Here is a 23,593-nt window from a genome sequence, read left to right on the forward strand (position 1 = left end):
CTTCAAAGGAAATAACCTCTTAAAGGTTTTGGAGCTTTTCGTCTCACTTACTTCATTTAGAAGAATTTCTTATCCCCATCTGTTGTCCATGGCTCTGTTTTGCATTCCAGGGAGGTTTTGGCAGCTGTGAGCACATATACCTGCTGGTTACTCAAAGGACATTCAAAACATTTTAAAAATGAGCATTGAAATATACCTTTTCTAAAATTAAAAAAAAAGAATTTACAAAATATAATATTAATGTCCTAAAGCATTCCTCCAAATAAGAGGTAGATTTTTTCAGTATATGAATCTATTTGCAGTGAAACCTGCCTGGTTTTGTTATTAATGGACCACCTTGACTTAGTGAGGTGAACTGTCAGCTCAGGTGGGGTGAAGAATGGCTGTGATAAAGGTGTGCGGCAGGGCAGCAATCACTTAAAGGCACAGCTACCTGCCAGGGCTGGAACCAGGAAAATAATCTCAACCATAATTTAGATCTGATTACTTATGCAGTGCCAAGAAAGTCCCTGACTCACACTGCTACTATCTAAACTTACTTTTATTATATACCTATTTTGATACCTATATTTAGCCCTATTATTTTCAGAGAACCTTCAAACTATCATAAGTGATTTTGCAGAAAAAGGCTTTGATAAGGAAGAAGCAGTCAGGCCAAGGAGTTAGTAAACAAAAAGAAAGGGTGGGCCACATCTAGTCTTGATGCAAATGTGTGGGTTACAATAAGGGGTGGTGCTCATGGCTGGGCTTGGTAGTGGTTAAATACATGATTCAGACACACTTGATTTTGAGGAAAGAACCAGTACAATCAATACTGCACATCTTGGTAAAAAGGAGTTGGAGGAGATGGAGCTGAGAGTTTAGGTCTGGTATGCTCAGGTAAATATAGGGAACTCCTCCTGGATTTTGTTAAATCTTTTAAAAATATATATCACAAGGCCCTGTAGAAAGCATCACTACTTTTACCAGAATTATCACCAGGAACTCTAAAGTAGTCCACACACCACAGAGACCATAGCTTCACAGCTCTTTGAATGAAGCTGGTATTTAACTCAATTCATCACACATTATGATGCATCTACCACTAGGTAATCTGAAGCTGTAGGTGCCAGAATGATCCAAATTAGTATTAATCTGTCCACCTAGGTGAATGTATTTGTCTTTAAAGGATCACAACTGATGTTGAAATATGCTGCACTAAAAGCACACACCCACCCAGTGGAGTGGATGGGACAGAGCTGATTACTGTTGTGATATTTTTCTTACAATGTCAATGGTTCCTCAGAGATTTCAACCCTGTGATCTGCTTTTAAAGCATCACATTCTCCATCAGATTCCCCTTATCACCCTCACAGCATCTATGACCCCTCAGAAATGATCTTGCCTACTTGTCTTCATCTAAGAGTCTGAATCTTATAGGGTCCTTGTCAATCTTGTTCACTCATCTGTTCCTGGTGCCTCTAACAATGTCTTGCATAGTTGAATGAGTCACAGATATGGTCTGACAGACTGGTTTTCAGACCCACGGCTGGTCATGTTAGTCCATCTCTTACCCCTTAGGGACACTACCATGAGTAACATCTTATGAGAATATCGTTTATCTTATTTGTACATTAGTCTTGTGTAACCTCTGTCTCTTTTGTAGAGATCTAAGACTTTCTCCTCCAAAGAGTTCCAAAGTCTTTAATCTGATAGATTACCTATCAACCACAGAAGGAAAAATAATTTTCCTAATTCTTTATAATAGAGAGATTTAGAGGTTACCTCTTTACCCTAGTGACCATAAATATTTGGACAATTGATTTTATGTGTTTACTATTTAATACTATGTTTTACCTAGTGGGAAACAACATGAAGAGTACCATGTAACCGATGCAGGATTCTAGACATTGAATCAAGTCTCTAAACCTTCCTTCCAGCTTACAGGAAGTTCAGGAGCTAAAAGAAAAGTTAAACAACACCAGGGGGAGGAAAAAATAGTGAAACCAAAAAGTTAATGCCATGAAAACAAACGAGGTGGAGGACTGTTGTACATTAAAAGAGACAAACACAACAAATGACTTTTCCTACCAAACCAATATATAAGACTTGTTTCTGGCAAGTGGGGAGATTTGAATGTGGAATGGATATTAAGTAATAATAGATTACTAAGTTTCTTCAGTGTGATAATGGTATTGTGATATGTAGAAGAATGTCCTTAGTCTTAGGAAATGCAGGCTGAAGTAAAACTGAGAGCAATTATGGTAAACGGTTAACAGTTATTTAATCTTAGAGACATGTACAGTATGTGGGTGTGAACTGAACTCTGCTTCAACTTTTCATGCAGGGATGTCAGGGCCAAGCTGTTCACAGTCTCCCAGCCAAGTGACCAGAATGGAGAACTGCTTTCAGATGGCCCTATTCCAAGGGCACCTAGAGAGGAGTGGAAGTATTGTTTCCGATTAATTTAATCACCTCCATCCACCCAAAGGCTAGTAGGACTAGAAGCCATATGGAACACCAGCTCCCGGGCCTAAAAGGCACTTCACTTCTCACAGTCAGCCCTGGATGGTGAGGACTCAGAGTGGGGCAGACCATCCTTAAACTGCCTAGAACAGTGGACAGTTTGGGGAGGTGCTTCCCAAGAGCACGGGACTCCCTGGGATTCCCATCCATACACAGGCCAGTGAAACCCCACGTGTCTCTCTTACTCCCACTTCATTCCCCATCGATTCTAGAAAAACGGGCATTTCTTCTGAGACAGCAAACAGCTCCTCTTAAGGTTTCTTCTTTCCTAATTAGTTCTGTATGGAGTTTAACAAGAAAATCCATCCAGGGCCGCCTTGAGGCCATGCACCCAGGAGCTTGGAAAGACGACCAGGGAAAAAGAAAGGGTCTTAGATAGCCTAGCCCGATGTCTGCCACAAAGTTGTCTAATCTTGGCAAGCATCAATTAAAGGCATACCTAACACGGCCGTACTCGGAATGCAAGGTGACCGCGACGACCCCGAGAGCGCGCCAAGCGAGCGTGCAGGGCTGGGGGCCCAGGACTCCCGGCCGCGGCCCCGGCGCGTGGTCTGCGCGCGCTCGGCAGTGCGTGCGCCTGCGGGGAGGCTGCGTGTGTGCGCCGAGCGGGAGCGCCGGCCGCCTTCCCGCTTCCGAGCTGGGTGCGCGCTGTGCGCAGGAGGTGAGTGAGAAGGGCGGCCCTCCAGGAGCTCTGAGGTGGCTGAGTCCAGCGGCTGGGTGGCGGGCGTGGCCAACGGGCCCGCTTTTCTCGAAACGCGCCATCCTCGGGAACGCCGAGACCCGGACGGCGAGGCCGGGAGGCACCGCCCACTCCTCCGGTCCTCTCCTGAGCGCGGCCCACGTTGAGCCGCCGCGCCCTCGGGCGCGGGCCTGGGTGACGAGCAGCTCCCCGGCTCCGGTGAGCGCGGGAGAAGGGGCCCAGCGGGGCAGTGGGCGACGCGGAGGGCCCAGGCCTCGGCTGAGGCCGCACATTGTCCACCTTGCCTTGCCCCAGGGCGCAATCCCTGCCTTGGGTTGCCCGCGCCCGTCCAGCCACGGTCAAATCCGGTAACGACCCGGGGCGTTTGCAGCGGTGCCGAGGAAGAGGACGGGAACGGTGTTACGGTATTGGTGGATTCCTAACAGGCCTGCGGCGAACGCTTTCCCGGAACCCTGGGGAAGGGCCCCGGCGCAGGGCTGTGAGAGGGATTGGGAAGGAATGTGAAACTAGGGGGAAATGAAGAGAATGGGCGTGGGCGGAGAGAGAAGGAAACCCCACGGGGCTAGGGCTACAGGATTCCCACCTGGAGGTTAACGAGCCTTCAAGGCGTTTTAAAAGGAATCTTAAAGATGCAGCGGAGTCTCACTTTTCCCAGCAGGAAGGAATGACACGGGTATTCGCTGAATTCAGTATTCGTTCACCTTCTTACTGTTGGATTTAGGAGGGAGATTTGCAGGGCTGTCATGATTTTGTGTCCTTTGCATTTTGCACAGAGTGCCTGCGTTTGGGAGGTGGCTGCTTTGTCGGAAAAGCTACCATCAAGGAAGGAATTGACAAATCATGTGTTTTTTTCTCTTTTCATAGGTGAGGAAAATTTGGGTTTACAAGTTTCAACTGGGAACTAGTTTTTTTAACCTTCCCCCAAGAGGCTTAACCGAAAAAAGGGCGCTGAATTTGTGCTCTCAGCATGTGTCGATGCCTGATAAAGCATAAATTACCGACCGTGTGGCAGTCTGGAGAAGAGAATTGTGTATTACTAAGAGACAAGCGTCTATGACATATTTTTCCCCTCATAAACTAACATATTCATTCAAATCAATGGCCATTGGATAACTCCAGACCTGAAAATAAACTCTGTTGGCAGCGGCTCACGCCTGTAATCCCTGCACTTTGGGAGGCCGAGGTGGATGGATCACCTGAGATCCGGAGTTTGAGATCAGCCTGGCTAACATGGTGAAACCCCGTCTCTACTAAATATACAAAATTAGCTGAGCGTGGTGGTGCGCACCTGTAATCCCAACTACTCTGGAGGCTGAGGCAGCCTGAGTGAGACTAGAGTGAGACTCTGTTGCAAAAAAAAGATGTCCGTATATAATTTCAGATTAGAGCATGAGGTGATAGGAAAGTGAAAAAAGAGAATCAAGCCTTTTCCAAAAATGAAAAAGGTGTTGATACATAATAAATTGCTCCAAAACAAACTTGCTATGTATAGAACACTGATTTTAGATGTCATAGTTCCCAATATTAAGTTATGACTCATATATATATATGTATATATTCTTTTTCTGTTTTGTTCAGTAGTTCACAGCAGATCTGAGTGTTTTAATTAAAGCATGGAATACGGAAAACAACAGAAAACTTAAAGCTTTAATTTCATCTGGAATTCCACAGGTAAGCTCATCATACTTTTAACTTATAAATTATACGAATTGATTAAATTGCCCATAATAGTGCCCTTTACAAGGTTTTAAGTATCGTTAACTCAGCCACGAAGTTTGTTGTATATTCTAGTATGATTCTTTCATCAGAGGATTTGAAGAAGTTCAAGAGTGAAGCTCTGCTAAGGCATTTGAGATGATATATGTTTTCTGTCTTTTTTCTTGTTTAAAAAGTAAAGACAAGGTCTGTTTATGTTGCCCAGGTTGGACTGGAACCCCTGGGCTCAAGTGATCCTCCTACCTCAGCCTGCAGAGTAGTCAGGACTTCAGGTGTGTGCCACCTCACCTGGCTCTGATTATATATAGTTTCTAAAAAATTGAATTATTAAAATATCATGGTTCTTAGGAAAACCCAATAACTGCAAAAACTTAATTTGGTGGGTCATATTCAAGTTCTGACTCAACTCCCTTTATCCCTAAGAAAATGCTCCATTGAATACTTTCCTCTTTCCCCTTTGGATGAATGATTTATCATCTTCTTGGGCCCAGATTCCAGCTTTGTTCCGTCCACCATTGGATGATGCAGGTAGAACTCTGTTTTAGGAAATGCTTTGTCCCTTTCACAACTGTATCATGTCCAGACCAAATAAGCTTTTATAGGGATGGATCATTGTTGGCCACTGTGTGGCTAGCCACATGGATAGGGTCAAGCATATGGGGTCGCACAGGATACTTTTACTGCCCTTGCACAGCAGATGCACTTAAAACTTACAGTTCATTTTACAGCAGGCTCTTTGGCAAACATCTCTCTTGGGACTACGAACTATGGTTTTATATGAATAAAAAATTGCATATTATAAATATTGATTGGATTTTGTTCCTAGGTCTTTTGGCATATCATGAATTAGAGGCTAGGGGAAGATGAGAAGATGAGCTAGAAATACGGCAATTCGTAGGGGGCACATCAGCATGGGGAAGGAAGATAAAGCCACAGAACATCCCTGGGGTGGGGCCCCACGTGGCTGAAGGTTGGAAGATTTGGCTGGAGTGATAACCTGTGCTCCTTGAGGCTCTGAGACATTAAGGAACTAAAAGAAAGCTAGAGTAGATGGGCTTCTAGTTCTCTGTCTCCTATCTGGAACTATATTTAGCTATTATTTTGTTTCCAGACTTTGTTTTCAAGAATGGAGTTAGCACTTTATGCAAAAGCAGAATGGAGTAGCTGAAACAGAGACCCCAGGGCCCACAAATAAAATATTTGCTATCTGCCTTTTATGGGGGAAAAAAAGTTTACCCACTTCTGGGATAGAACATGGATTTCTGCTAAACTCTCAAGCTGTGCATTTTGAACAGGCTCATAAAAGTTAGAATAAAGAAGTCCTGCTCCTGTTAAAACATGTCAAGAGCCTATAGCCACCATTCCTGCAGGACGACAGTGAGGGCTCAAACCATGTCTCATATCGAACTACATTTGGCTGTTTTGATTACAGACTGTATTGAGAATGTAGTTACCCACTTTCTAAGATAAAACTTACAATCAACTTTCATCTCTAAGTATGAAATAATTTCTTTATACCGATACAGGTTCTATAATTTATGCCTTTATTGGGCGCTAACATTCTGAGAGTGCAAACTCATCTCCCTGCCGTGGACTTTGGTCACTAATTTAGAAAGATTTGAGCTGGGAAGCCTCCCCCATGTTCTCCAGGGGGACCTCACTCAAGAGGTTTAGTCTGAAATGTGTAATTGTGAGCCTTCTGCCATGCTCTGCATGGAGTGTCAGCAACTTGAGGACAGGGCTTGTCTGTCTGCTTCCCCACTGCTGCTCCAACCTCTAACACGGGTCCAAAACATCAAATGAATGAATGAAATACCCTCAGAGGACAAAGGTAATGGCAACTGATGGATTGTTGTAACTAACAGGAATGGTAAAGATTTGTAATATTCCCAATTTAGGGTAGTATTAGGAAGAAATGTTAACTAGAGCAGCTCCCCGATGCCCTTCCTACAGTGGATAAAGCAGTTTGTAACAAAACAGACACGGAAAGCCCAGCTTTCAGGGCAGTCTTGCTGCTGTTCTGTCTGACTTGTGTGATCTTTGCTCTGCTCCAGTTTTCCTAACTCCCTGGACCTAGTCGACCTGTTGACTCTTGCCACTGGCTGCTCTGTCCCGTGGTGCTCTCCGACTACCCACCCTGAGTGTAGAGGTGCGTCTGCTTCTGCTGCATGCTTTGCTCCCTGCCCAAGAATCTCAGGAGGCTGTGGGATTAGGTGTGAGGTTGGTCTCTTGGGGCACTGTGCCCTGGCAGGAGCTTGGCATTTGGAGTTGAAGGGCTCGAGTTTGAGTTCCAAGTCTTCCTCTACCTGGGCTGCACTGTTCCTGGAAAATGGGATTGATGTTAACACACATTTTACGATGTCATGAAATGTGTTTTGTAAATTGTAGTTAGAAGCACTATAAACTTGTATAATCCCAGAAGTCCACTTCAGGCATCTTTAAAAAGAAAAAAAAAAGCCCTGCTAAAAATCCCAACATTTATTGCAAATTATTAAGATTGATTTTGTATGTTCTTATTGGAGTGTGCAGATAGGGCAGAAGCAAAAAGAAGATTGCATCTAAGTTTTCCTTCTCAAGTCCTGCTGCTTTTGTTTGCGCCTCATTTTTCTCATACCAAACCCAGAAATCCATAAAAGATTCTGCGTGCTGCAACCCAGAAATCTGAGATTCCCGTATACAGGGATTGTTTTACCTACAAGAAAGTCGTTTGTTTGCAAATGTTATATATAATACGTCTTAATTACCTGTATCTTTAAAACTCAGGTGTCTTCTACGTCAGCACACTGAAACAGCAGGCTTCCATTTTAATGAAGCTTTAATGAAAGATATTTTCGCATACATCTTAGAAGGTACCTGAGGGTGGTGGTGGGTTTCAAAGGAAGGATTGGGAGATGGTAATGGAGTATAGGTATTCATACTCACTGTCTACACTGTCTACCTAAAACTGTGTGACAGCCACAGAGAATACTCAGTAAATACTTCAAATTTGTTCTAGAAATTGAACAATTTAAAATATTTATGCCAAACTGAAACCTTTTCTATGAACTATATTTTAAACATCGATAGCAAAGTTGTGGAACCTTGTCATTAAAAGGGACCTTTGAAGTTTCTTAGAATAACTTAAAATGCAGTGACAAATCAACCTTTATAACATACCTGATAGCCACTGAAGATTTTCTCTGGTGAGGAGCAGCCCATTCTAGTAATCTGTGTTGAACCCTCCCACTAACTTTTTTAAATCTTTGGGTCATTTGCCTTCTGGAGTGATACATATTGTTCAAAATAATTTGAAAGTATCTACCAGGGTCCCTCTGAGCTTTTATTGTCTCCAGAACAGAGCATCCCCAGTTCCTTCAGCCACATGTCACACACTCCTCATGGGAGATGATAAACCCTTCACCAAATGAGGGTCCCGCTTCTGACTTTAACGTGTTAATGACCCTTTGATCCTTTTGAAATGGAACGCATATATGGCTGTGGAATTATGACCCCTTTTGCCCAGACGCTTTTTCTGTTTCTTGAACTTAGGAGTGTATTAGGGTGTGCGTGTGTGAGAGAGAAGGACACAATCTAGTATTAACTTGTAGAGTTTCTGTTAGCACTGCCATTCATTCACAAGTACTTGGGAGTGCTTCCTATGTGGCAGGCACTATGCTAGGTGCTGGGGACAGAGTGGTGTGCAAGAATGAATATCATCTCTATGCTGGTAGAGCTGCATGGAGCTTGAGAGGTATCCTAGCCCAGTACCTTAAAGTTCTGTTGAGAAATAACTTCTGAAATTCAATGACTTGCCTCCCTGCCAGAACTAGAATCCTTTGTTCCCTGACTACCCAGTTATTCCATTACATCTGTTGTATCGGACCGAGCACAGGAAGTCAACACCAAGACAAAAGTATGCCAAATTGCAGGGTTTATTGCCGGTGACCACGGAGGACTCATGTCTCCAACCCGTGGGCCCATAAAAGAGGGTGACAAGACCTTTTATACCCGTAAAATCACCTTGGGGGTGAGGGGAGAGGATGGGGTGAGGGGCTTCAGACATTCTGAGGGCCAGTGGATTCAAATCATCTTCTGGGCGGAGATGAGGGTGAGGGGGTTCTGGACATTTCGAGGGCCATGGGACTATTTGACATTCTGATTGTCATTTAAGGGGTTCACAGATGCTAAGATTAGCATTCGTTTACACATCATCTGGGTAGGGGTGGGATCCATAGATTTTTATTGACTTGGCACCAAGATAGAATTATCTGAGGGTGCTTACTCTGGTAAACAAAGGCCAGCTCTTCTGGCAGTTACAGATAAGAGAAAGTATGCAGCTTTACCTCAATTTGCATTTTGCAAAGTAAACTTAGCAGTTTTACAGAGGCCGAGGTTAGCAGTCATTGTGAGGAGAATGGAAACAGTTTTGTCTCTTTATAAAATGGCATTGTACAGGTTCTAACTCTAGGCTAGCTATACCACACATCACCACCTTTTATCATATTGGACTCATACTTAGCTAAACCATTAAGTCTGTTTAGGCTGCTGTTAAAATGGCCCCCCATCCTGCTCTTGTGCAGTTGGTTTTTTGAGCTCTGACATGGGACAATATATGTGTTCCTATTAAATTTCATCTTGCTATCTTTGGCCTTTTCTCACCTGTTAAAAGCTTTTGGTTTATAATTGCATCTTTTAATGAATTTGTCATTTTTTTTTCTGTTTTTTTTTTTCTTGCCTACAAAATTGAGTAAGCCTATATTCCTTTGTCTTTAATTAGAAATATTAAATGAGAAAAGGCTAGGCCTGTGATTTCTTTTTTTCCCAGTTTGACAAAGATGTTCTGGTCAACCTTAGAACATCAGCAGAAGGGCAGGTCTCTGGCACTTTTGGTAACACTATTCTCAGAGTCCAGCAGAAGCCCAAGAAATGTGTCTTGAACAAGATACTGTATGAAAAATACACTGGCTATGAAGGATCAGCCAATTTTGAAGCCATCTAGCCACTATCATTACTCACATTTTCCCATTTTGTTCAGAAGGACTATAAGTGCCCAGCTCTCTTTACAGAGAAGCCTGATTCTTAGGTGTTATCTAGGAGTTACCTTGATCTTCTGTTGAAGAACCTTATTGAAAATGGGGCTTGGCGGCCGGGTGCGGTGGCTCAAGCCTGTACTCCCAGCACTTTGGGAGGCCGAGGTGGGTGGATCACGAGGGCAAGAGATTAAGACCATCCTGGTCAACATGGTGAAACCCCATCTCTACTAAAAATACAGAAAATCAGCTGGGCATGGTGGCGTGTGCCTGTAATCCCAGCTACTCAGGAGGCTGAGGCAGGAGAATTGCCTGAACCCAGGAGGCGGAGGTTGTGGTGAGCTGAGATCGCGCCATTGCACTCCAGCCTTGGTAACTCCGTCTCAAAAAAAAAAAGAAGAAAATGGGGCTTGGCTTAGTCAAACACAGCATTCTGTGAATCTTCTAGCTCCTGACAGTTGTTGCATTTGTGTCTTAAGTATTCACTAATGTTTACAGAGTCTCAGCAACTTCTTCAGAGTTATTTGGAATGCAGATTCATTAACACCAGACTCTTCAGGAATTTCTCCATTACCAAAAAGTGAACTTGTTGGGGAAGACTTTTTGAAAACTGGGTGAGGATTTAGAAGAGCTGAGCATGATTTGCGTGGAGATTGAACTAGACTTCTCTTTTTTTAAAGTTTCTGGTTTAGCCACCTGAGTAGCTGGGATTGCAGGCATGCACTAGTACTCGGGGCTAATTTTTGTATTTTTAGTAGAGACGGGGTTTCACGATATTGGCCAGGTTGGTCTTGAACTCCTGGTCTCAAGCGGTCTGCCTGCCTTGGCCTCCCAAAGTTCTGGGATTACAGGCCTGAGCCCCGTGCCCGGTCAAAAGTTTCTGGTTTAGCATTGACAACTCTTCACCTCTGAGGAAGAACAGAGGTGCTGCACTATGAAAGTATGCAGACACCAGGCCAATAGGATTAAACAGGGTAGGAGGGAAGCTTTGTAGTGCAGAGGCTACAGACTCCACTTGGCGTGGTGAAGATACCTGACTTTACAGTGCAGCTCTGCAGGCTCGGACACGCTGACTAATGAGCACGTGTCCAAATCTCAGGCTGGTTAGCTGAAAGATACATGTTATAATAATGGTTCCTACTTCCTAAGATTGTTGTAATTAAACAAGTGGAAGTATAAAACATGCTTACTACAGTGCCAGGATCAAGCAAGGACTGTTGCTAAAATTTTGGAGAGAGGGGGGTATGTAGAAGTTGGATAGAGTAAAAAGCAGGTTCTTTTCAATGTAAGCCTTTCTTTCTCCTGACAGAGTAAAGCATATTTCATTTTTAAGTATTGTCAAATTAGGCAAATATGCCAATTGCTATTCATTCATTCAGTAAATAAAATTTCACTTCCTATTATAAGTCCAGCTGTGTGTTCCCAAGTAAGGAGAAAAATGTAAACCATATCAAATATGCACAATCCTCAAATAAAGGAGCCTGACGCCACTTGAATATCACACGCGCTACAGTTGGAAAAGGCCCTTGTATTTTGCAGCTCTCCTCTAGTTGCTAGAAGTGCTTATGGTGAGACTTTTGACAGTGTGAGTAGTGCCCGGAAAAGATGATGTTCAGTTGTAGGAAGACTGGGGCAGAAAGAAGGATCCAGGGAGAGGGGAGCCTATGTGCAGAGAAGGAACCATGAAGTGTGCATTTCGCCTTGCAGACCTCTACCAGGAGTTCCTGGAGGCTCGTATTTGCAGGATAGCAGAACATCAGACACTGCGAGAGTCTAGGGAAGAAGACTTGGACTCTAGAAGACTTACTAATTTGAAAGGAAAAGGTGGACCTACTAAGATTTATTTGCATGCTTTATTGCATTTTAGATGACATCATGCCATGTAAGACACATTTGGGAGTTAAGAGCAAGATTTATAAAGGAAATGTAGACAATGTATGTAGAGGAAGCATATAGTGTGGACTCTAACAATAACAGCAATACCATCTACTTAGCCCTTACTGTGTACCAGCCCTATCCTAGGTGTTTAACACATATTATTTCATGTTGCTGTCCAGATAAACCCACGAGGAAGGTATTGCTCCCATTTTACAGATAAGGTAACTAAAGCTTAAAAAGGTTAAGTAATTTGCTCAAGTGTATTTCATTGCTTCTCAAACTTTAGTATGTCCACAAGCCACCTGTTAACAATGTTTCTGATTCACTAGGTCTGGGGTGGGGCCTGGGGCTTTGCATTCCTAACACACTGCACTTTGAGTAGTGAGGGTCTGGGCATCACATTCGAGTCACCTGGGAGCTTTAAAAATACAGCCACCTGGTGCTTGCTTCAGCAGCACATGTACTAAAAATATGGTGGCCACCTGAGCCCTGCCACCCTCTGAAACTCTGATTTAGTTGGTCTGGGATCCAGTTTGGCTTCCTGTGTTATTCAAGTTCTCCAGGAGATTATAATGTGTAGCAAAGCGAGAACCACTGGGTTAAAGAAGAGAAAAAAAGGTATTGGTCAGACAGCACTGATTGTGTTTATTTCTAATATAATCTGCGGAGGTCCTCGAACTCAAAGCAGCTGCAAGTTGTGAAAATAATTAAGTGTTTAATTGATGAGTCTAATTGAATGGTAGAGTTTTCTATTGCTTTGTTTATAAGTTAATGTGTTTAGTTTGAATGGGTACTGGGGACATTTCCCTCAAGGGTATGAATTGATATGTGAGCTAGTTTCCCTTTATAAGGAATATATATGATAGATGTGTGTAATGATGATTTGAATTAAACTGAATAGGCACAGGACCTTTTTTTAGGCAATTAAGATTTCCACTGCCTTTGCAGTATTATTTCTTTTGTGTAGAAGAAAAGTTAGAATGTTGTAAAACTGACTGTAGTTTGTAATTGTCTGTAATAGTCCATGGATGATGCTGAATATAGCATGCTTGGACCTAAAGTTCAGCCAACATTTATTTTTTCTTTTTCTGGAACTTTTAAAATGCACATGATCAGAATCAGCATAGCCTATTACAGCAAGATTTTGTTTTTGGAAGAGAGCTGAAGAAAAGCATAATCCAGCAAATTCAGTTGACTTTTGGATTAAGTGTATTCTTGAAAATATTTACTAAGTGGATAAAAGTATGTTACCAAACCATTTGCAAAGCATGCATATATTCTCACAGAGAGCCTACTATGTGTTAGACCCTGGGGCTATATGGCAGTGAATAAGGTGGGTCAGGTTTTCCCCTTCTCCAATCTTACATTCCTTTAAAGGGAACAGGCAATCAACAAATATAAACAGATTTTTAAAAGTCTAGATGGGGTTAAATGCTGAGAAGGTGTTAGGTTTGAGTCCCAGCTAAGATCCGAGGGGAGTGGGTGGATGGGTAAATAGCTGAAAGAACACTCACGGGCAGTAGGCAGGTTAATTGTAGTTTTATTCAGCAGCTATTGAATCAGCTTGCTTACACACTTTCACATGGTTTACCTTCATCTTGTCTGTTTGCTTCAGCTTTGTGGCTCCTCTTATCAGCCTGTTGTGTGGCTCCTGCCACCCCCAATCCTTGCCTCTGTATCCCTGACCTACAACACCAGATTGGGGGTTAGCAGCTTCACTTTTTCCCTTTGGGCACAAGCCAGTTCCTTCAAGGCAACCCGCTCTCCCTTACAGGGATCAGTAGCATTACTCTCTCTCTGGGCACTAGTGCACCCCCAAGCCATGTCAAGCCAACCCAAGCCCCTTGCACAACGTCAGCAGGGCAGTTATACCTTTTACAAGCAATAGTGACTCTAAGCCAAGTGTAAACTTAGGTTATCTAATAAGTAAAGTATGCACCTGTGCCCTAAACTTGCTAAGTCACTTTGGCACAAATGTTGGCTTTGGCTTCCTTAACCAAAGCACATTCATGTACCTTACAGAAGGGAATAATGAGGGATGAGTGCTGGGGGAACTACGTGAGATTAGGGGTCATGGAAGGACTCTCGTAAGTGACACTGCACTGAGATCTGAGGCATAAGAGGGAGCCAGACTTTCCAAGAACCAACTTTTTAGGTGGAGTGGGGAGAGTAAGTGCAGGCTCCTCAAGGGAGGAAAATAGTTGACATATTCAGGGATAAGAATGGGAGCTAGGCCGAGTTTGGTGGCCCCCACCTATAATCCTCACACTTTGGGAGTCTGTGGTGGGAGGATTGCTTGAGTCCAGGCATTCAAGACCAGCTTGGGTAACATAGCAAGACCCCCATCTCTACATATCTACATATTTTTTAATTAAGAAAAGAGAAAATAATAGAATGGAAGCCATTGTGGTTGAAATAGGATTAGGAGGGAGTAGCAGTAGCAGATGAAAGAAGGGCTTATATAAACCCATGGAACCAGAGACTTGACAGATGTTCATAAAAAATGTGAACATTGTGGCTAGGCATTGTGACACATACCTGTGGTCCCAGCTCCTAGGGTGGATCACTTGGGGCCAGGAGTTTGAGGCTGCAGGGCAAAATGATTGTGCCTGTGAATAGCCACTGCTTTCCAGCCTGGGAAACAGCAAGACACATCTCTAAATTTTTTTTTAATGTTAGTATTGTTATTTTTAAGCTTTTATTGTCTCTGTGCTTTTTTGGCATTCTGTAACTCTAATGAACATATATTACATTTGCAATAAGAAGAATTACATTTTTTAATAGTTAAATTTGATTTCTTTTTGCAGGAAATAGCCAACATTTTTGTACCCCAGGAAAGAGTTTCGGGTTATTTTGGCTTGAATAATTGTGCCAGTGTAGCATCTCTGTTTGTCTGTTTTCTTGTAGTCTCTGCATTTGAACATTGATAGACCCATTTATTTTGTAGTGTCCAGTATTTTTTGGTGCAAAATAAAAAGATGTATATCTGTATGAGCAATTAGTTACAATTTTTTTTTAAAAAATTGTATTTCAAGTTTTAAGGGTAGAATTTTGAGTTGTTCTGTGTGAAAATAGTAAAGCTGAGATGCTGCTATACTGTTTGAATCAAGGTTCAGTGTTTGCCAGAAATTAAAACTCACTCAAAACAGCTCTGTTCAGAAGAGCTCCTTAGCATAGGAAGCATAGTGAGCAGGCAGCATACTCCCTGGGATCTAGCAGTCAAGAATGTGGGATCTGGAGTCTTGTTTGAGTTTGTGTCTACCACTTACTAGCCTGTGATTTTGAGCATATTGACTGTACCTAAGTCTTAGTTTTCTCACCTATTAAAAGGGGATAGAAAGGGTTTTCAAAGCACCTTAATTCATGGGGCTCCCATGAAGATTATAGGAGCTGGTGCCTGGATGCAGTTACTGTTGCTTCTTCCTGGTATCAGTGTTAATTCCCGTTAACACTGAGTACACACAATGATACACAGAATGACCTTCTGAACTGCTGAGCTTTGTTTTTTTGAGATAGAGTTTTGCTCTTCTTACCCAGAGGCTGGAGTGCAATGGCACAATCTTGGCTTACCACAACCTCTGCCTCCCAGGTTCAAGTGATTCTCCTGCTTCAGCCTCCTGAATAGCTGGGATTACAGGTGTACGCTACCACGCCCCTGACAAGCTTTTAAAAAATGTTTGTAATGAAGTATGACGTACAAAAAGGAAAGTGCATAAGTATAAGGTGAATTCAGAGTGAACACATCTGTAGCCAACCATCTAGATCAAGAAACAGAACATGGCTGCCACCTAGAAAGTCCCCTCGTTCTCCCCCAATTATATTTCCTCCCTTTCCCCAGAGGTTACAGTGTCCTGAATTCTAAAATTCAGGACACTGTAACCTCTGCTTGGTTTGCCTACTTTTCAACTTTGTGTAAATGGAATCATAGTGTCTGTTCTTTCTGTGCTTGTTTTTTTTCACTCAACATTATGGTTGGCAGATTGTCCATGATGTCATGTGACATGGTAATTTGTCCATTTTAGATAATGTGCGATTGTCCATGATGTCATATGACATGGTAATTTGTCCATTTTAGATAATGTGCTGTTATATGGATTTCTCTTTGCTATTATGGGTGGATATTTGGATTGATTCCATGTTGGGGCTATCATGACTAGTGTGCTCTAGTTACCTTTCTTGTACATTTGTTGAGGGGGGCACCATCAGAAGGACTTGAGCCCCTGCTTGTATATTTCTTGATGTCCTTAACAATACATACATTTTAATGGTGAGTGTTCTGCCTAGAGTGGGATTGCTGTATTGTGGGGTACATATATGTTCAGCTTTAGTAATGCTAAAAAGTGTTCTGAAGTAATTGAACCAATTTGTATTTACTCCAGACTATTACTACTACAATTGGTATGGATTTAATAATTCACAGAAACTGGTCTCTTAATTCAATAAATACAAAGATCTCCTAGGATGGAATTTTCAAAAGTGTAGGATACTAGTCCTGGCAGAGGCTCTGAAAATTAATCCTATTAAAATAGGTTCTTTGTTCAGAGAAATTTGAGAAACATTGCACGGTGTATCCTCTTCCCAGAGAATATACTTTAACATATTAAAAACTCTGAGAAGTCCTCCACCAAAAAAATAATAGTTTAAGTTTGTTTGAATGATTTCCGATTTTGGCCCACAGAGCCGTTTTGCAGCTGTAATAGCTGTAGATAAGACAGAGATGCAGCCTGTGAGTAATGGGGCATTGGGAAGGAGGCAGCCATCTTTGGCTGCTGTAAAGCGACAGCATTTAATAATGGCGTTCCTGATTCCTCGCTCTCTGAGGATGGTACTTTTGTTGATGGTTGACGCATTTGTACACTTAATACTCTGGAAGCTGATAACCTTTTTTATCTTTGGAGGTTTTCTGAGCTTTTCTAGTATTTGAGTTGTTTTTTCAGCTACTACAGATCAACCCCTAAATCAACAAGTAATTACTGGTGGCCTGCTGTTCACCCAGCATTGCACTAGGTTGGTGGAATAGATAAGATACTATTTTCTTAATAGAAATTACTTATAGTCTAGTTGGTGAATTCCTGTGTAGTTAATATAAGCACAGATTTATCTTAAAAAAATTCTTTTTGTAGGTACGGGTCTCACTATGTTGCCCAGGTCGGTCTTGAACTCCTGGCCTCCAGAGATCCTCCCGCCTTGGCCTGCCAAAGTGCTGGGATTATATGTGTGAACCACAGTGCTTAGCCACAAGTTTATCTTTTAGAAAATGGAATTATTTTTAAATTATAATTTCTTTTTTGACTATGACGTGTGGCGTTATTTAAGAAGTTAGTAATAAGGTAATGGTATACTTCTCTGTTGGGCCTTTTCATATTTTTTTCCACTCATTGAGATTGTTGATTGTTCTCTCTCTCTCTCTCCCCTGGGATATGGAATTTAGAACAGTGTTAGGGTCCTTGTAGCCCACTACTCAGCTGTCCTAACGAGGCAGGCCAGCTGCCCTATGCTCTCACTCTCAGGAAATGAGCCAATCCGAGGTCTCCGGCCTATTTGATTTCTATGACACACACACATGCTATGTACACAGTGGGCACTTCAATTGAGCCCTTATTTGTCTACATGCCTAGGTATCATTTAATATATATATTTATTGATTGATTTGGAATTTGTCCTGAAAATTCTGCATTGCCAGACAAATATCCCAACGCTGATTGCAGGCAACCCTCAGCCAGTCCATGGTGCTTGGGCCTGGCTCAGGATCCAGTGTGTCAGTGAACCAGCAGAATCCTTAGGTCCCTCAGGTCCAGCCTTTGGGTGGAATGCATGTCAGTGGTGCACCTCCTCTAACGCAAGCTTCTGGGCAGTGTGGAGTTCCAGCACCAGGGCAAATACCAGCATCCATTACAGGACCTGGCCCTGGTTCCTTTGCTCATGGAGGAAGAATGCACACTCAGGTTGGAATGCCAGGAAGTGGACCAGTGTCCATGGAATGGGGACAAGTGCTGATGCAAGACCCCAGAGCAGCTATGCAGCGGGGATCCTTGCCTGCCAATGTCCCAAACCCTTGAGGCTTGTTCAGAGATGCTCTGAGTGATCCACGAGGAGGCACTTTACTTTCTGTAACTGTAGATGTAGAGCCTAGAGGTTACTTGGGACCACCTCATCAGGGTCCACCCATGCACCATATTCCTGTCCATGAGAGCCGAGGACCACCCCCACATGAGCTGAGGGCAGGACCATTGCGTGAGACCAACCTCTAATGGCAGAACCAAGAGGACCCATGTTAGATCAGAGGGGTCTACCCTTGGATGGTAGAGGTGGACAGGATCCCTGAGGAATAGATACATTAGGAATGAAGGCCCAAGCCATGGAGGCAACAGGGTTAGATGCCAGAGGATTGGAGGCCCATGAAATGAAGGCCCATGCAATGGAAGCTTGTGCAATGGAGGCCCATGTGATGGAAGTCTGAGGAATGGAGGCCAGAAGCATGGTTACCAGAGCCCCAGTGCCTGGTCCCAGAGGACCTATACCTGGTGGAACGCAGGGTCCCAGTCCAATTAACATGGGGGTGGTTGTCCACCAGGGATCCAGACAGGTCCCAGTCATGCAGGGAACAGGCATGCAAGGAGCAAGTTTACAGGGAGGAGGCCAGCCTGGTGGCTTTAGTCCTAGGCAGAACCAAGTGGCTTCACAGGATCATGAGAAGGCTGCTTTGATCATGCAGGTTCTACAGCTGACTGCAGACCAGATTGCCATGTTGCCTCTAAGGCAGAGTATCCTGATTTTAAAGAAACTAATAGAGAAATCCACTGGAGCACCTTGATAGGTTTTCAAAAATACCTGACAAGAAATCTGGAAGTTAATTCTATATTTTTGTTGAAATGTTGAAAAAAGATGACCTGCATCTTAACCATTGAATGACTTGAATCAGTGCCAGTTAGAGGACTCCCATCACCTTCTCTCAGAACAAAACAATTCATTTTATTATCTTAGTTTGTATATTAACTGTGACTTGAAATAAACTTTGAACACACACACACAAATTATTTTACATTTTACATATTTATAAGATACATGTGATATTTTGATCCATGCATAAAATGTGTAATGATCAAATCAAATTCAGGATGTCTATAATCGCAAACATTTATCATTTCTTTATGTTGGGAATATTCAGAAACCATTATGTGGTCTTGGTCCTGGGAGGCCCTATACTGACTGGTTAATCCATGTTATTTCCATTAAACCTCACAGTCATTGAATTAGCTTTGTTGTGCTTGATTTATAGCTGAAAAAAGAAATATTTGAGAAGGTAACTAACTTGCCAAAGGTCATAGAACTAGTCATTTTTGCAGTCCAGATTTAGGGTAGATTGGTTCTGATATCCAGAGCATTTTTATTAAGCTTTTTTTCTCTGTTTGTTTTGATAAAATACAAGGAAAACTGCAAATATAAGAGAACACCTATATTTCCATCACCCTGAATTAGCAGCTGTTAATTATAGTATAGTATTTGTGGCTAGTGTCTTTTTGCTCCTTTAACCACGTGTTCCATTCATTCTTCCTGCTGATGGGTATGGTATCTTTTCCTGTAGTCTCATTTTTAAAAATCATTATTTATACAGAGCTGCTTCCAAAGGTTCATCATTTCTTTTTTTTTCTTTTTTTAAAATATTTTTAATGTTTTTTAAATTATACTTTAAGTTCTGGGGTACATGTACAGATTGTGCAGTTTGTTACATAGGTATATGTGTGCCATTGTGGTTTGCTGTATCCATCCCCCTGCCATCATCTACTTTAGGAATTTCTCCTAATGCTATCCCTCCCTTATCCCTCCCACCTCCTGCTATCTCTCCCCTAGACCCCCACCCCACAACAAGCACTGGAGTCTTGCTGCTCTGTTTCCCAGGCTGAAGTGCAGAGGCAGGATCTCAGCTCACTGCAACCTCCACCTCTCGGGTTTAAGCAGTTCTCCTGCCTCAGTCTCCTGAGTAGCTGGGACTACAGGTGCACACCACCGTGTCCGGCTTATTTTTGTGTTTTTAGTAGAGATGGGGTTTTGCCATGTTGGCTAAGTTGGTCCTGAACTCCTAACCTCAGGTGATCTACCTGCCTTGGCTTCCCAAAGTGCTGGGATTATAGGCATGAGCCACCACACCTAGCTTGAGAGTCTTTTTTTTAGTAGATAAGTTTGTATTTATATTTACCTTTATTAACAGCACATTTAGATTTATTCCTGCCATCATCTTTTGGGTTTTCTGTTTGCATGGATTTTTTCTGCTTTTTCTTTTCTATTTTCCTACCTTACATTGAATAGACAGATAACTTACTTTTATTTCTCAATCAATTTTGAAGATATGTGTTCTATATTTGTTATTTCAGTGGTTACTGTAAAGCTTAATATACATTCTTAAATGAACTTTTTAGAAAAATGTGAGGGTTTATCCATATCTCTTTGTTCCTTAAGAATGTTAGCATATTTTAATTTTCCTAGGAAACATCTTTCTGTAGCCATCACGTTATTTTTACCTAGTATTTTAGTTACATTTGTTAACCACATGAAAAATTTTTTTTACTCTTCTCTCCTTTTCTTTTTTACTATCTATACTTACTAGATTTTACTATTCTTTTAATATTCTTCCTTACCTTCATTTCTTGCATTCCAGTCCTTCCCCCAAGTTCATTTTTCCTCATATTAAAATACTTCCTTTGGTGGTACTTTCACCAAGAGCTTGTGGAGTTTATAACTCCTAGTCTGTTTGAAAGTGTCTTTATTTCACTGGAGTGCTCTAAAATTCACCTATGAAATAGGTACAATATCAACTGCTCACCTCCCACACAAGGTTGATTATTGAAGGAAAATAAAACTTGTAAACACTTTAAAAAGTGTTAGATGTGTGTGTGTGTGTGTGTGTGTTGTGTGTTATCGGTAGCTAATATGTCTTGTTTGATTTCTCTTAGTGTTGCTGCATCTTAAATGGATTATTCAAATTATTCCTTACTGTATTGAGATAATATTTACTGAAATAATAGAAAATAATAGCTAATAGAAATGTCATGAATTGTTTGTGGAAACACTTTTGAAGAAAATCAAGGATAAGGTGAAACTCGGGATCCTAATTGATAGCTAAGGGTCACAGCTGTGTAGTGGAACTTTGAGTCATTTAAACCTAAAATCCAGATTTTTTGGCTTGTTCTTTATTTACAAAAGCAATACACGAATAGTGTGGAAAATCCAAATGATATAGAAAGAAAGAGAGAAGAGAAATAATCTTCCAGAAATCCTAGAGAATGTAAACCCATTGACAGACAGGAACATGTCCTTCCAGACATCTCATCTTGCAGACGTTGCCACATGGATTTATAACACTTAACTTTTCATCTTTCAGAAGCAATCATATTACATAGGCAGTTTTGCAACTTCAGTTTTCACTTAGCAATATATCAAAGGACTATAGGTAAGCATCATTGCATATAATGAATAAAGATGCTCTTGGAGGAATGTATCATAATTTTCTTTAAACAATTATTGATAGACATTAAATCAAATGTCTCTATATTATAAATAATATACAGTTTCCTGTTTTAAAAAAATTAAATTGGTATGAATTTTGTACTGCAGATGTAAAACTTTGATAAATGCTTTTAAATTTCTCTCTGGAAAGTACATGTGAATACCCACAGAAACACCTTTTCCCCTCATACTTCCTGTGTAGTGTCACTTAAAAAAAAAGACCAGTTATTTATTTTATTTTATTTTATTGCATTTTAGGTTTTGGGGTACATGTGCAGAATACTTTACTCACTTCCTCCAATAGGTTGTTTTAATTGTTAAATAACTCATAATAAAGCATATTTTATTTAACTACAAAAAAAAATGACCAGTTTGAGACGTCTGTCAGAATATCTCTTTAATAGTGAATTTGGACATCTTTTCTTATTTCAGACATTTGTATACTTCTCTTGAGAATTGCCTGGCCATTATATTCTCTTTTAGTGTTCACCCTTTTCTTAGTAAAACTTAGTAAGAATTTGCTTTCTTTTGGTTTTGGTTTTGAGACAAGGTCTTGCTCTGCCTCCTACGCTGGAGTGCAGTGGTGCCATCAGGGCTGACTGCAGCTTTGACCTCCAGGACTCGAGTGGCCCTCTTGTTTTAGCCTTCCAAGTAGCTGGGACCATAGGCATATGCCACCATGCCCAGCTAAGAACTCGTTTTTTATTGGGCTTAAATTTTTTGTCATAACTGTCTCCAGGATTTTTACCCTGTTTTTTTTTTTTTTTCCGTCTTTCAACCTTGATTTGTATGTGTGCACGTGTGTGTGTGTGTGTGTGTGTGTGTGTGTGTGTGTTTTCAACCTTGTCAAATAATTTTTTCATTTTTTTTAATTTGAGCAAAATTTCCTTTGTGGTTTCTGGATTGTTTTCTTACTACAGTGGAGTAATTAAAAGGTCTTCCTCACTTCAAGATTATTAAAATGTTTATCCGTATTTTCTTTTAATGTTTTTACAGGTTCATTTTTCTTTCCTCTGCATCTTTAATCCATGTGGAGTATTTTTTGGTATAAGGAGTGGTATGTCAGTGCTTCCCTATCTCTCGCTTCCTACTCTGGTTTTCAAACTTGACCAGCGAGAAAATTCAGGATATGAGCAGACATACTCATGGCAGAAAGTGAGATGCACCTCACATGTTTTTCACTTCATTAATGTCCCTCGAGTATTCATGAGTAGAGACAGAGGCTGAGAGGAAGGAAGTGGGTTGGGGAGCGGTAGCTGGCATTCACACGTCGGGCTTGCTGTCTGTGAAGTGTGTGTGGAACAGAGAATTAGAGAAGGTAGCAGCAGAGTCTCCATTAGCAGTTTTCTGTTTTACTTTTTTTAGTCACCTCTGATTTACTTATTAAGGGAAGTGGAACTGTGGTAGGGTGACATATGAAACCAGTTGATGAGAGAATCTAGATACATGTTGTAATTCTTAAATCTCTACTGTTTTTGAATACCAAGTGCCCTCGCCCCATGATGAAGCCATGAATTCTCTTGACAAGCAGTTTGTTGTTGTTTTTATTTTTATTTCCACATATGTTTCCCAGTTTAGAAAGGAATTGGGGATTGGGAGGTCTTTTTTTTATTTCCTCTTTTATTTCTAATCCCCTGTCCCATAAATAAATGCTATTAAATTTCTTAGAGATCTTTTTTTTTTTTTGAGACAGAGTCTTGCTCTGTCACCCAGGCTGGAATGCAGTGGTGCAATCTCAGCTCACTGCAACCTCTTCCTCCTGGGTTCATGTGATTCTTCTCCCTTAGCCTCCTGGGTAGCTGGGATTACAGGTGTGTGCCACCAGACCCAGCTAATTCTTTTGTATTTTTAGTAGAGACGGGGTTTCACCATGTTGGTCAGGCTGGTCTCGAACTCCTGACCTTGTGATCTGCCCTCCTCAGCCTCCCAAAGTGCTAGGATTACAGGCGTGAGCCAATGCGCCCCGCCTCTTATAGATCTTGTGGAATTTCTAAGCATTATTTTTACCTTAATTAAAAAAAATTGGTATATAATAGTTGTATGTATTTTGGGGGCATGTGTGATTTTGATACATATATACAATGTGTAATGAACAAATCAGGATAATTGGCATATAACCTCAAACATTTCTCTTCAAGCAGTATTTGTCACAGCTGCATCCTGCTGAATGTTCCATTGGTGAAACTGAAGGTCTTCTTACTCAGAAGAAGAAAATCAAGAAGAAGGTAAGAAGTAGAAATATATTTATGGCTTTCAAATATACTTTTCTTCAAGTAGTAAA

At 41.5% G+C, this 23,593-nt stretch overlaps 2 protein-coding genes and 1 pseudogene across 21 annotated transcripts in view; 2 read left to right on the forward strand and 1 right to left on the reverse strand.

Annotated features, from left to right (window-relative positions):
* Positions 1-8,172, reverse strand: LOC128930045 (uncharacterized). The gene is made up of 4 exons (XM_078354560.1): positions 8,078-8,172; positions 6,904-7,243; positions 2,945-3,623; positions 1-124 (listed from the first exon to the last, which is right to left on the reverse strand). The coding sequence occupies exons 1-4, from the start codon at positions 8,170-8,172 to the stop codon at positions 57-59; spliced, it is 1,182 nt and encodes a 393-aa protein (XP_078210686.1). The 3' UTR covers positions 1-56.
* B3GALNT1 (beta-1,3-N-acetylgalactosaminyltransferase 1 (Globoside blood group)) overlaps positions 3,096-23,593 on the forward strand; it is a 26,038-nt gene continuing 5,540 nt past the window's right edge. Inside the window, exons 1-5 of one of the 19 annotated variants that reach the window (XM_078353921.1) lie at positions 3,096-3,166; positions 3,979-4,069; positions 4,784-4,876; positions 6,976-7,070; positions 23,451-23,537. The gene's annotated coding sequence lies outside the window, so the exon portion shown is untranslated. Of the gene's footprint in view, positions 3,610-3,978; positions 4,070-4,783; positions 4,877-6,975; positions 7,071-11,637; positions 11,755-23,450; positions 23,538-23,593 lie in introns of those variants that run through there. The other 18 variants (XM_078353920.1, XM_078353923.1, XM_078353926.1 and 15 more) reach the window with 18 other exon arrangements.
* Positions 17,469-21,824, forward strand: LOC108588764 (cleavage stimulation factor subunit 2 pseudogene; annotated as a pseudogene). The gene has a single exon (XR_013528457.1). The product of XR_013528457.1 is annotated as a cleavage stimulation factor subunit 2 pseudogene (transcript).

The sequence above is a fragment of the Callithrix jacchus genome, chromosome 17 (assembly GCF_049354715.1).
Source record: "Callithrix jacchus isolate 240 chromosome 17, calJac240_pri, whole genome shotgun sequence".
Taxonomy (NCBI): Eukaryota; Metazoa; Chordata; class Mammalia; order Primates; family Cebidae; genus Callithrix; species Callithrix jacchus.

What these genes read in the sequence shown, in the direction of transcription:
- LOC128930045 (XM_078354560.1), bottom strand. Translation starts at nt 8,172, where the DNA reads ATGACCCAAAGATTTAAAAAAGTTAGTGGGAGGGTTCAACACAGATTA. An exon ending in AAATCTTCAGTGGCTATCAG is followed by an intron (nt 7,244 to 8,077) that starts GTATGTTATAAA and finishes CCCATTTTCCAG; the next exon opens with GAACAGTGCAGCCCAGGTAG. An exon ending in CTGAAAGCTGGGCTTTCCGT is followed by an intron (nt 3,624 to 6,903) that starts GTCTGTTTTGTT and finishes CAGGCCTGTTAG; the next exon opens with GAATCCACCAATACCGTAAC.